Source organism: Pipistrellus kuhlii, unplaced genomic scaffold (genome assembly GCF_014108245.1).
Source record: "Pipistrellus kuhlii isolate mPipKuh1 unplaced genomic scaffold, mPipKuh1.p scaffold_m20_p_39, whole genome shotgun sequence".
In the NCBI taxonomy this organism is placed as follows: Eukaryota; Metazoa; Chordata; class Mammalia; order Chiroptera; family Vespertilionidae; genus Pipistrellus; species Pipistrellus kuhlii.
This window is the reverse complement of record NW_023425539.1, coordinates 3,175,888-3,188,189: the sequence shown is the minus strand read 5'-3', so window position 1 is coordinate 3,188,189 and position 12,302 is coordinate 3,175,888. Positions and strand designations below refer to the sequence as shown.

General features: G+C 37.5%; 1 protein-coding gene across 7 annotated transcripts in view; it reads left to right on the top strand.

The window, feature by feature from the left end:
• The window catches only part of TAOK1 (TAO kinase 1), a 90,702-nt gene extending 78,982 nt beyond the window's left edge, over window positions 1-11,720 (top strand). For all 7 annotated transcript variants that reach the window (XM_045571055.1, XM_045571056.1, XM_036408714.2 and 4 more), the window contains 3 exons: window positions 2,097-2,309; window positions 4,037-4,219; window positions 7,735-11,720. In XM_045571055.1, the coding sequence (XP_045427011.1) occupies window positions 2,097-2,309; window positions 4,037-4,219; window positions 7,735-8,196 (858 nt within the window). In that variant the 3' untranslated portion in view covers window positions 8,197-11,720. The remainder of the gene's footprint in view (window positions 1-2,096; window positions 2,310-4,036; window positions 4,220-7,734) is intronic.
• Window positions 11,721-12,302: the final 582 nt, after the last annotated feature.

Here is a 12,302-nt window from a genome sequence, read left to right as displayed (position 1 = left end):
TTTTTTTTTTATTTTTTTTTTAATATATTTTATTGATTTTTTACAGAGAGGAAGGGAGAGAGATAGAGAGCTAGAAACATCAATGAGAGAGAAACATCGACCAGCTGCCTCTTGCACACCCCCTACCAGGAATGTGCCCGCAACCAACGTACACGCCCTTGGCCGGATTCGAACCTGGGACTTTTCAGTCCGCAGACCGACACTCTACCACTGAGCCAAACCGGCTTCGCAACCCTTTCCTCTTTTTAAAACTACTTGATAATTAAATTGTAAAACTGTTCTTGGTCTTAACTGAATAACTGTCCTGGAGTGAAGTAAAATTCATTCACTGAGGTAATCTGTGTTAAAATCTTAAAGCTGCACCACATCCAGTGCTATCCCCAGTTCCCACCCAATTCCTTTCAAACAGGAAGGGAATCTGTCCATCCACATTACCTTCTTTGGTTGTTGCTTACAAAAATAGGAATTCATAATGATTTTTTAGATTTATTTTGTCTTTTTAATAGAAAGAAATATATTCCATTGGCAACAGAATAATTTCCCACAAAAGATTTTTTAAACAACATGTCTGTGAAATAATTAATCAGTTTTAAAGTTAGCAGCATCCAGAAATAAAACAAACTGAAAGCTTAGTTTTTATGGTCATTCCATATATCTGATATGACTGCATTTCTGTAGGGATAGTTGTTTGATGTTTGTTTTTTTCCTTTATTGATTAAAGTGTTACATGTGTGTCCTCATCTCCCGCCCCCCCTACTCATGCCCTCACCCTCCTATTGTCTGTATTCATTGGTTATGCTTATAACATGCATACAAGTCTCTCCCTCCTACCCCCACCTTCTCCTGCCTTCCCTCTGAGGTTTGATGGTCTGATCAATGCTTCTCTGTCTCTGGATCTGTTTTTGTTCATCAGTTTATGTTCATTATCTTCCACAAATGAGTGAGATCATGTGATATTTATCTTTCTCTGACTGACTTATTTCACTTAGCATAATGCTTCCAGGTCCATCCATGCTGTTGCAAATGGTAGGAATTCTTTCCTTTTTATAGCAGCGTAGTATTCCATTGTGTAGATGTACCAGTTTTTTAATCCATTCATCTGCTGATGGGCATTTAGGCTATTTCCAAATCTTATCTATTGTAAATTGTGCTGCTATGAACATAGGGGTAGATAGATAGATAGATAGATAGATAGATAGATAGATATATAGATATAGATATATAGATATATAGATAGATAGATAGATAGATAGATATATAGATAGATAGATAGATATATCCTTTCTGATTGGTGTTTCTAGTTTCTTAGGATATATTCCTAGAAGTGGAATCACTGGGTCAAATTGGAGTTCCATATTTCTTAGTTTTTTTTTAGGAAACTCCATACTATTCTCCAAAGTTATCTCCTCCTTTGCTCCATAACTTTTGTTTGACCTTTGAAAGATTAGTTAACTCAGTTAATTTCAAGTAAACTGACTTGCAAGTTTTTACTTGTGGTGTTGTTAAAGAGTAAACTATTCTTAAGTGTGTTTCTACCTAATTTATTCCCTGAAGGAAAATTGTAATAACAATATTAGTTACTAATACCCTTTTTTATGGTGTCTGTCCCAGACCATGTAGTTGGAGTTCAGATTGTGATTAGAAGAAATTGGAACAAAGTATCTCATATAAGGAACAGAGTAAATGTGCATATTTTCTACCTGAGTGATCTGATATAATACTGTCTATGTTTTAATATTTACTATACTTATTGCTTGAGAAGAAATTTAATTTTCTGTCATCAATATACACAGTAATCAAAACTAATTTCAATATTTAAGTAACTAAAATTACTAGCAGAATATTGAGTATTGCTTGAAATACTGTCATAAATGATGTTGTTGGTATTCTAATTTAAATTAGAATTTTGTTATTAAAATATATAGAATTTAGTGATCTGGCCCAGTAACCAAGTGCAAAAGTATCTGTAACCTTATGATTTCATCTCTTTAGTTTTTCTTTCCCTTTTTCTTAGTAGCTTTTGTTTTTTATGTAAGCATAAGGTATGCCAAATGTTATATGTTAAAAATTAAATACATCTAATTTTTTCTTCCCAGTCTAAAGAACTCCAAATAAAAAAGCAGTTTCAGGACACCTGCAAAATCCAAACCAGACAGTACAAAGCATTAAGAAATCACCTACTGGAGACTACACCAAAGAGTGAGCACAAAGCTGTTCTGAAACGGCTCAAGGAGGAGCAGACCCGGAAGTTAGCCATCTTGGCTGAGCAGTATGACCACAGCATTAATGAAATGCTATCCACACAAGCCGTGAGTTTGTTTTATTGAGACAAAACAATTTAGTGCCCCCATCCTTCTACACCTGATTAAAATACTAGTTGGAAGTGATAGCTCTCCTGCAGTTTGGGCTCTCAGCATTACGTGGAAGCAGGTATGATATATATAGAATTTTCATTGATCTTTTTAGACACAAAGTTCTAAAGAGGCTTTTTGCCAGCACCTCTCAGGTCCTTAGTACATATTCCAAAAGCTCATCAGTATTAGAGCAGCAGAACCCTGGCCGGTGTGGCGTGGTTGGAACATTGTCCCATACACCAGTAGGTGGCGGGCTCGATTCTTACTCAGTAACATATCCAGATTGTAGTTTTGATCCCCAGTTGGAGTACGTATAAGAGGCAATTGACCTGTCTTTCACTTTCACATTGATGTTTCTTTCTCTCTCTCTCTTCCTCTCTATAAAAAAATCAATAAAATTAAAAAACTAAAAAAGATTAGAGCAGCAACTTTGCTAAGCAGTGGGCACAAAGTAGTACTATGTTGCCCAGCCAGTATGGTTCAGTGGTTGAGCATTGACCCATGCACCAGGAGGTCATTGGTCCGATTCCTGGTCTGGGCACATTTCCATATTGGAATCCAAATGGTCACATTTGAATGCATCTATAATAATAAAAGCATAATATGTTAATTAGACCGGACAACCCAACGACCTTCCGGACATCATTCGGATAAAGCACGGCGGTAGGGACCAAGGCAGAGGTGGTTAGGGGTGATCAGGCAGGCAAACGGTTAGGAGCTAGCAGTCCCAGTTGAGAGAGGTATGTCTGACTGCCATTTTAGGCTCAATTTCGCAGGAGCCCCTGAGGGATTGGGCCTAAACCGGCAGTTGGATGTCCCCCAAAGGGTCCCAGATTGCAAGAGATGCAGGCCCAGCTGAGGGACCTCCCCACCCTGTGCACAAGTTTTGTGCACTGGGCCTCTAGTATAAAATATTTCCTATATAAGTTTTGTAAACTTTTCTTAAAGGGCCAGATAGTAGATATTTTAGGCTTTGTGGGCCAGAAGGCAAGATTGAGGATATTGTGTGGATACTTAAATAGCCATTTAAAATGTAATCATTTCAGTCCTGCTAGTATGGCTCAGTGGTTGAGTGTTAACCCAGGAACCAGGAGTTCTTGGTTCAGTTCCCATTTAGGGCATATGCCTATATTGTGGGCTTGATCTCCAATAGGGGGCGTGCAGGAGGCAGCTGATCAATGATTCTCTCTCATCATTGATGTTTCTCTCTCCCTCTCCCTTCCTCTTTGAAATCAATAAAAATTTATTTAAAAAGGAAAAAATGTAACCATTTCAAAATGTAAATTAGTGGACTATTTTAAGTCCACCATTCTTAATTAGTGGACTATTTAAGCACACATGCAGTTTGGCTCATAGGTTATAGTTGGCTGGTCCCTGTTCTGTAGTTATTTCCATTTGAGATAAGAAATTCAGTCTTCTATTATCTAACCAGAGTCTAAATTTTTCTTTAAGAAAAATATGCTTATTTAGGATTCCTCCAAAATGGTTTATGACAGCTTTATCTTCATAATGCCATCATTAGTTACTGTACCTTTCTTTTTCAGAGATGTTTACTCTAAAATAGAAGAGAGGACAATTATTTATCTACAAAAGAGTAGTCTGTTTTCTCTGAGACTCCTTCTTTCCTTAAGTCATAAATAGATAGCTCACAGTAAGATACATGTTTTCTTTCCCTCTTTTAGCTGCGTTTAGATGAAGCACAGGAAGCAGAGTGCCAGGTTTTGAAGATGCAGCTGCAACAGGAACTGGAGCTGTTGAATGCATATCAGAGCAAAATCAAGATGCAAGCTGAGGCACAACACGATCGAGAGCTTCGCGAGCTTGAACAACGGGTCTCCCTACGAAGGGCACTATTAGAACAAAAGGTATATGCTTTCCTCAGAAACATTTTATAAAGATATTTTCACAAAACCATATTTTCTTAATTCTAGTTTTGGTAGTGTTTTTCTTTTTATTTAAAATATTTACTCAAAATTTGTGCAATGGGGGCGGGGGGAGTCCCTCAGCCTGGCCTGCACCCTCTCACAGTCTGGGAGCCCTTGGGAGTGTCCGATTGATGGCTTAGGCCCACTCCCCTTAGCCATCAGTAAGATATCCTTAGCGCTGCTGTGGAGGTGGGAGAGGCTCCTTGGCTCCGCTGTTGCACTCCCCCGCCATGAGCCCGGCTTCTGACTGAGCAGCACTCCCCCTGAGGGTGCACACTGACCACCAGGGTGCAGCTCCTGCGTTTTGTGTCTGCCCCCTGGTGGTCAGTGTGCATCACAGTGACCGTTGGTTCTGCCCTTCGGTCAATTTACATATTAGCCTTTTATTATATATGATGAGTTCTAAACGTTAAGGGACACCCTAACTGGTTTGGCTCAGTGGATAGAGTGTCAGCCTGTGGACTAAAGGGTCCCAGGTTCAATTCCATCAAGGGCACGTACCTGGTAAGGAATGTGCAAGAGGCAGCCGATCACTGATATTCTCATCATTGATGTTTCTATCTCTCTCTCCCTCCCCCTTCCTCTCGGAAATCAATAAAAACATATTTAAAGAAAAATAAGTAATTTGGAGGTACTAAACATCAAGGAGCCTATAGTTAATTAGTAATTGCTAGAAGAATTGTATGGGTTATGTGAAGACAGTTAAATTTGAGAGAGTAGCTATGGTTCTATGTTCTTCACTTTATTTTAACATTTATTGATTTATTTTTGTTACTCCTCACCTGAGGAAATTTTACCATTGATTTTTTTTTAGAGAAAGTGGAAAGGAGGGGGAATCAGATAGAGAACATCAATATGAGAGAGACACATCAATTGGTTGCCTACCACACACACTTTGACCAGGTCCAGGGATCAAGCCTGCAACTGAGGCACGTTCCCTTGGCCAGGATTGAACCCAGGACCCTTCAATCCAAGGGCCAACGCTCTATCCACTGAGCCAAACCAGATAGGGCTCTCACTTCTTTTTTGTACTTAAGAAGGTTGGAGAAAAACTTGAATAGTGAAGAAAAAGAACCTACAATTGCCTGGGAGAGGCAGGGACAAATGTTTAGGAATATTTACTTTTCTCATACATTCTGGGCCTAGATACAGACAGAAAGTAAAACCAATTCCAGGCAGGTGAAAACTCAAACTGAAAATGTTACTTCCACATGTACTTTTATTTATTTTTTTACTTCTTCTTTGTCAGATATATTAGAGAATAGCAGTAGAAACACAGTAAGGTATGTAGGCTGAGTGTATATGTGTTTTGGGGAAAGGGTGATGGGCAGAAGATTTTGATGATAAAGAGAGGAAAGATAATGTGTTGTAAGAAGTAGTAGAATATCAGCTGTACCCATGATTCAGAACTATGTTCCAGAATTCCTGAGCCATAATCCCAATAGCTGATATAGTTTTAGGTCCATTAAATTAATATTTGCCTAATGGTTTTGCCTGTTAAAAGTTGTCATTATTTCTGGACCATTGGCTCATAGATTTTCCTCTGTTTTGTGCAATTCTTGTGATAAAAATAGAATGCCTTAAGAAAACCACCTAAATAAGATGGCATAGCTATCTTTACTGGCTTCTTGAAAGGTACTTGCTTCTAAAAATTTTCTCAATTATGTTTCTCATTCAAAATGGAAAGATAGAAACATGAAAATTTTGAGAAAAATCTAATTTGTCTCATCTACATATTTCATAAATGTAATTCCAACTTTTATATTTAAAATTAAATCCAAAATTCTATCTTTTACGGTTCAAAATTATCGCTGAGAGGGAAATTCCTTAAGGTATTCAGATATAGTGATGTAATAAATGTTGGTACTGCCGAAAGGTCCCAGGTTCAGTTCCGGTCAAGGGCATGTACATTGGTTGCGGGCACATCCCCAGTAGGGGGTGTGCAGGAGGCAGCTGGTTGATGTTTCTCTCTCATCGACATTTCTAACTATCTCTCTCCCTTCCTCTCTGTAAAAAAATCAATAAAATAAATTTAAAAAAAAAAAAAAAAAATAAGAAGTAGGATTAAAAAAAAAATGTTGGTACTATTAAAGTACATATATTTGTATCTTTAGCTCCACCTAGTGGTTCAGAGTTAAACAGTGCTATTAATCATTTCAATATATGAACCAAAGCCTACATATGTTCCTAGTAAAATGTGAGCATAAAACTGATACCTTTTAATGTGGCATTCTAATGTATCATTAATGCATTTTGGAACGTAATTTGGAAGTACATATTGAACTTTGGAAATGTTAAATACTTAAGACTGAGAATTCCAAGGAAAAGAAATCCAAAATATAGTGGGAAATTAATGCATAAGTATGGTGATTATAGCATATTTTATATGTTTAATAGCCATTGATGATAATTGCGTTGATTTATTATTTTAATATGTTATTGCCTTTGCTTTTAAGAACTTGATTTTATGCATTTTATTTTTAAATTATTTATTTATTTATTTTAAATATATTTTATTGATTTTTTACAGAGAGGAAGAGAGAGGGATAGAGAGTTAGAAACATCCATGAGAGAGAATCATCATCGATCAGCTGCCTCTTGCACACCCCCCTACCAGAGATGTGCCCACAACCAAGGTACATGGCCTTGACCGGAATCGAACCTGGGACCCTTCAGTCCGCAGGCCGACACTCTATCCACTGAGCCAAACCTGTTTCGGCTATTTATTTATTTTTAATCCTCACCTGAGGATATTTTTATTCATTTCCAGAGAGAGTAGAAGGGAGGGAGAAAGGAAAGAAAAACATCAGCATGAGAGAAACACTTTGGTTGGCTACTTCCCACATGTACCCCCTACCCGGGCTGGGAACCTGCAACTGAGTTATATGCCCTTGGCCAGGAGTCAAACCTAAGACCTTTTGGTCTGCGGGCTAACACTAACCACTGAGAAAAATCAGCCAGAGCTTGATTTTACATATTTCAGAAATATAAATTATATATGATTGCTACATCTCTTTTATTTTTATTTTTTTTTTAAGATTTCTATTTTATAGCTGAGTGGCATTCATTGTATAAATGTGCCACAGCTGCCTTCTTTTTTCTTTTTAAAATATTTTTATATTATTAATTCCAGAGAGAAGAAGGGAGAGAGAGAGATAGAAACATCGGTGATAAAGGAGTATCATTGATCGACTGTCCTGCACGCCCCCTACTAGGGATCGAGCCCTCAACCAGGGCATGTGCCCTGACCGGGAATCAAACTGATCTCCTGGTTCAAAGGTTGACACTCAACCTCTGAGCACACCGGGTGGGCTGATTTTTAAATGTACATCCATAAAATAACAAAAGTGAATTTCTTTATGATTCACTTAAAAACTGAATAATTATTGCTCCCTTAGTTTTTAAATTTTTAAATCAGCTTTTTTTTTTTGCTTCCTTCCTCCAACTCCTAACAGATTGAAGAAGAGATGTTGGCTTTGCAGAATGAACGCACAGAACGAATACGAAGCCTGCTGGAGCGTCAAGCCAGAGAAATTGAAGCTTTTGACTCTGAAAGTATGAGACTGGGTTTTAGTAACATGGTCCTTTCTAATCTCTCCCCTGAGGCATTCAGCCACAGCTACCCAGGAGCTTCTGGTTGGTCTCACAACCCTACTGGGGGTCCAGGACCTCACTGGGGTCATCCCATGGGTGGCCCACCACAAGCTTGGGGCCATCCAATGCAAGGTGGACCTCAGCCATGGGGTCACCCCTCAGGGCCAATGCAAGGGGTGCCCCGAGGTAGCAGTATGGGGGTCCGCAATAGCCCTCAGGCTCTGAGGCGGACAGCTTCTGGGGGACGGACGGAGCAGGGCATGAGCAGAAGCACGAGTGTCACCTCACAGATCTCCAATGGGTCACATCTGTCTTATACATAACTTAATAGTTGAAAGTGGCAATTCTGCTGGAGCTGTCTGCCAAAAGAAACTGCCTACAGATATCGTCACTGCAGCCTCCTCACTTGGGTACTATAGTGTGGAAGCTGAATGCATATGGTATATTTTATTCATTTTTAAAGCGTTCTGTTTTGTGTTTACTAATTTGGATGTCATAGTATTTGGCTGCCAGGTTTTGTTTTTTTGTTTTTAACTTTTGGAGAAATTTAAAAAGAGGAATTGATATGTATGTGTGAGAGTGTGTGCGTGCGCATGCACACACACTCACACACACATCGTGTGTGGTAAAAATTGGCTAGATAGGGGGTATTTTTTGAAGACTGCAAATATATAATACAGCAAAATGGCTTAAGTCATCACTTTCGGGCTACTGTATCCTAAGAAGTTTGTGAGAAGATCAAAGCCTTTCTCCATACCCCACATTCTAATGAACCACTCACAGCAGGCAGCATATGCTAAAACAAGTTATTATGGAAGCACATTTGTATCCCCTCACCAGTATATTTTCTTTATTACATTGATCCGACTTCTCAGCCTCATTTGGAGTAAAAAAGTGGAAAGCCATGAACACTGAAGGGTTGCATTGACTTTTTCAGAGTGTAGAAAACAAATGAGTTCTTTTTCTGAATGCTGCATAGGCTTGTCAGTGATTTTTCCTCCCATTCATTTGTGCCTTCTTTGTGGCATGGTGAGATGGAGGTGCATCACAAGTTGTGTGGGAATTTCATCCAACAAACCTGTGAGCCTTCAAAGGGAAAGACCAGAAGGGTGAGAGAGGTCCCTGAAAGTTCATATAATAGGTGTGTTCAGCAGCAGAGTGAGAAGATGAAGCCTATATATCCTGATGTTTTGTTGCTCATACTGTGATATTTCATCCTAGCTAAGCTCTGTAACTCCCAAAACCCCAAACAGTACTTTTTACTTTGTTTGTTCAAAAACAAAGACGTATAGCCAATACACATCAAATGCCTGAGGTATTTGAATAATGCCATATTTGCAAACTGCCACCTTTTGGAATTCTCATCACACTACATAGACATTAATTTGATTACCCCCTTTTGGCTTATGGGATTTCCTGTTTACAAGTAGGATAGCCAATTATTTAAAGTTTAGTTGCCATAGTGAACCAGGAGTCACTGAGCCAATGACTTTACCAGCTGCTGACTAACCCTCACTACCACTGTAGATTTTGCTGCATATGCAGGTCCTCTTTTTTCTTTTTCTTTTTTTTCTTTTTAATTACTGTTTTTGTTGCTGCAATACCTTATAAACTTGTAGTTCCTTGAGACTTAGTGACCATTTGACATCATGTTAACATCATACAATAGGAAACCACTTCCTGAAGTCTCTAGCCTCTGCTAAATTACTACTGAAAAGGAACTAGCAGGTTTGGCAAATTAAGAAAAAAAGAAAAGTAAAATAAGTTATAGTGGTCAGGGAATCTCTAAACAAAAGCTAACCTTTTTTTTCCAGAGAGGGGCGTGTTTTGTTTGTTTGTTTTGTTTTTCAATGAAGGATCAACCCAGTGCTGAAAGTCAGATGTTACTTGGTATTCCATTGCCAGTGTGGAAATTTAGTTGAAGATGGATAGGGAGCTGTATTACTTGAAGAAAAAAAAATTTTCTTTCCAGTGACATATCAGAATTTCTACAAGCTATTGTTCTGCCTCCTCCCCAGTTGTCTTGAAGAACCCTTGCTGCTAACTCTGGGTCCTGCTTTTCATATAATCAGAGTTTCCAGTCCCTCTCAATGATACTTTTTACCCAGGCCAGACTGATGACCAAATGTAATCTGTCACTTTTGAAATCTTGGGTTTTTTTCAATGTAAGTCTTCCCCAAGTATGTCAGTCCAGTCTCCATGGATCATCCCCTTTAGGAGTTTCTGGGATCCGCTAAAGGTAACTGGAAGAAAAATTAATAGTTTAATGTAAATGTTTTAAAAGCCAGTATCACAGTAGAATTCACACAATTTTAGGCAGTGTTTCAGGTAGCACTCTGATACATCATCCTCTTGGCCATACTCAAGATCTCTAGCTGTTAGATGAACAGGACATGTACTTGTCATATCTAATGAAAGGGGCTTTTAATTTTCTCCATATATTTTTTGCATTCAAGTATATAATATTTCAAACAAGTTGAAATATCTACTAATTTGGAGGAAAATTATAGAATTAGAATTAATAAAATGCCCAAAAAATAAAATGGAATTTGATACTTAAAAGAAAATTTCTTATTAGCCCCTCTGTACTACTAGAGGTATAGAATAGAGAAGCAGATTCATTTTGCACACAAAACTCTAAAATCCACACTACTTCAGTGACTTAGTATTAGTCAAATTGAATTACTGAGTTTGTGTGCAGAGCATTTGTACTTGTAAACTTGTGATTGCTGACTCCAAAGGTCTACCCAATCGGGCTTTGTATCTGATGTATCTGTGGGGCAATCAGTTTTAACATGTAGGTCATGAGTATACCTGGATTATTCCATTACATTAATTTTATTTTAAAAATATATAGTTTGCAAAAATTCTAATTGGTGTGTTTATAAGATCTAACTTCTGAGGAATCTCATACATGGTAGGAATCAATAAAGAGTGAACTTTGTAGCAGGAAACTCTGAAAAGTTTAGAGATTCTTAAGAAAGAAACAAGCACTTTCTAAATCAGTGTGCAAATGTCAATATTTGATCAAATTACTACCTCCTCCAAGAGTTGGTGTTCACTCAGTACCTATGTGTTTAAGAAAGAAAGAAAAAAAGTGGGAAATTTGTCCAGCATATCAGAAAGTTATTAATGCTATTTCTGGTATCCAGAGCTTGGCAGTAAAAGTTTTCTTATGTTCACTGTATCTCCCTTTAGTTAACATTTTCAAAAGCAAAACCTCATATTTTTATAAATATTATTTCTAATTGGGTTCCCTTCCTTTTGCACATATTTTTCTCCTCTTATTAAAGTCAGATCTAATCCCAAATTATAGTTTCTTCATTATATAGTAATGTTAGCTGGAAAATGTTTATATTATTTTTATTCAGAGCTGCCCTTTTTTTAGTCAATTCTGTCCCTAGGGATGAATAGTTCTACATTTAATGCCATCCCCTTAGGTATAATATGCTTGATTACTATAGGCCAAGGATTTATAGGGAAATTTAACTATTTAGTATAGTCATGATTTTCAACTGCCCAGACACCAGGTAAACACTATTTAGTACACTAGTTGTCCTTGATCTTCCCTCCTACACCCACCTAATTTTCCTCATTCTCCTTTTGAAAATCAAAAACTCTATGAGTGTCTTTTTCAGACCGTAAGACAGACTTTAGTAACTTTCTACTTTCTTTAAGTGCTAAATGTCTGGCATTTTAAACTTTTATAAAATACATTGTGTTGGACACTGGAATAATACTGTTTATTTTCACCTGTGAAAAATGACTTTATTGTACTTGAAACACCTCCTTTGCATTTCTCCATTTGTGCCATTCACTAGTGGAAATAAATTGTATTATACCATGATCTACTGGCTTTTTAAGACTGTGTTAAATATGCACATTTTTGGTATAGCTATTATCATTTGTATGTATATATTGTATATACATATGAGTGTCTATGTGTGTTGTATAGGTAGATGGATGTAACTCATACTGTACATTTCCATCAGGGCACTTAAGGTTCTGTTACTTTGTTTTGTTATTTCAAATCCTCAGTTAAGGCAAGAATGCATGTGTTTAAGAATGAGTACTCTGGGGTGATATTTATGAGAAGGTGATCATTAGCTGCAGTCTTTTCTCTTTTAATCCCCTTAACATTTGTGTGAGTGGAAAGAAAGTTAAGTAAAATGTGGAACCATACGTTGCACAGACAGTAAAATAGTGCTGGAGCCATTTAGTGTTTCTATGAGTTTGTGTCACGAGGCAGTAAAGTCAGGTGATGCAGAGAGAAGTGAACCATGGAAATTAAAAACACTGTTGGTGATTCCTCTGCAAAGATGATAGAAGAACCAATAAATCACACGATCTTTATGTGCAGTCTACATATTTCTTAGTAGTGATGTCATTTATCCCCTTTTTACTTCACTAATATCAAAAATAATAAATT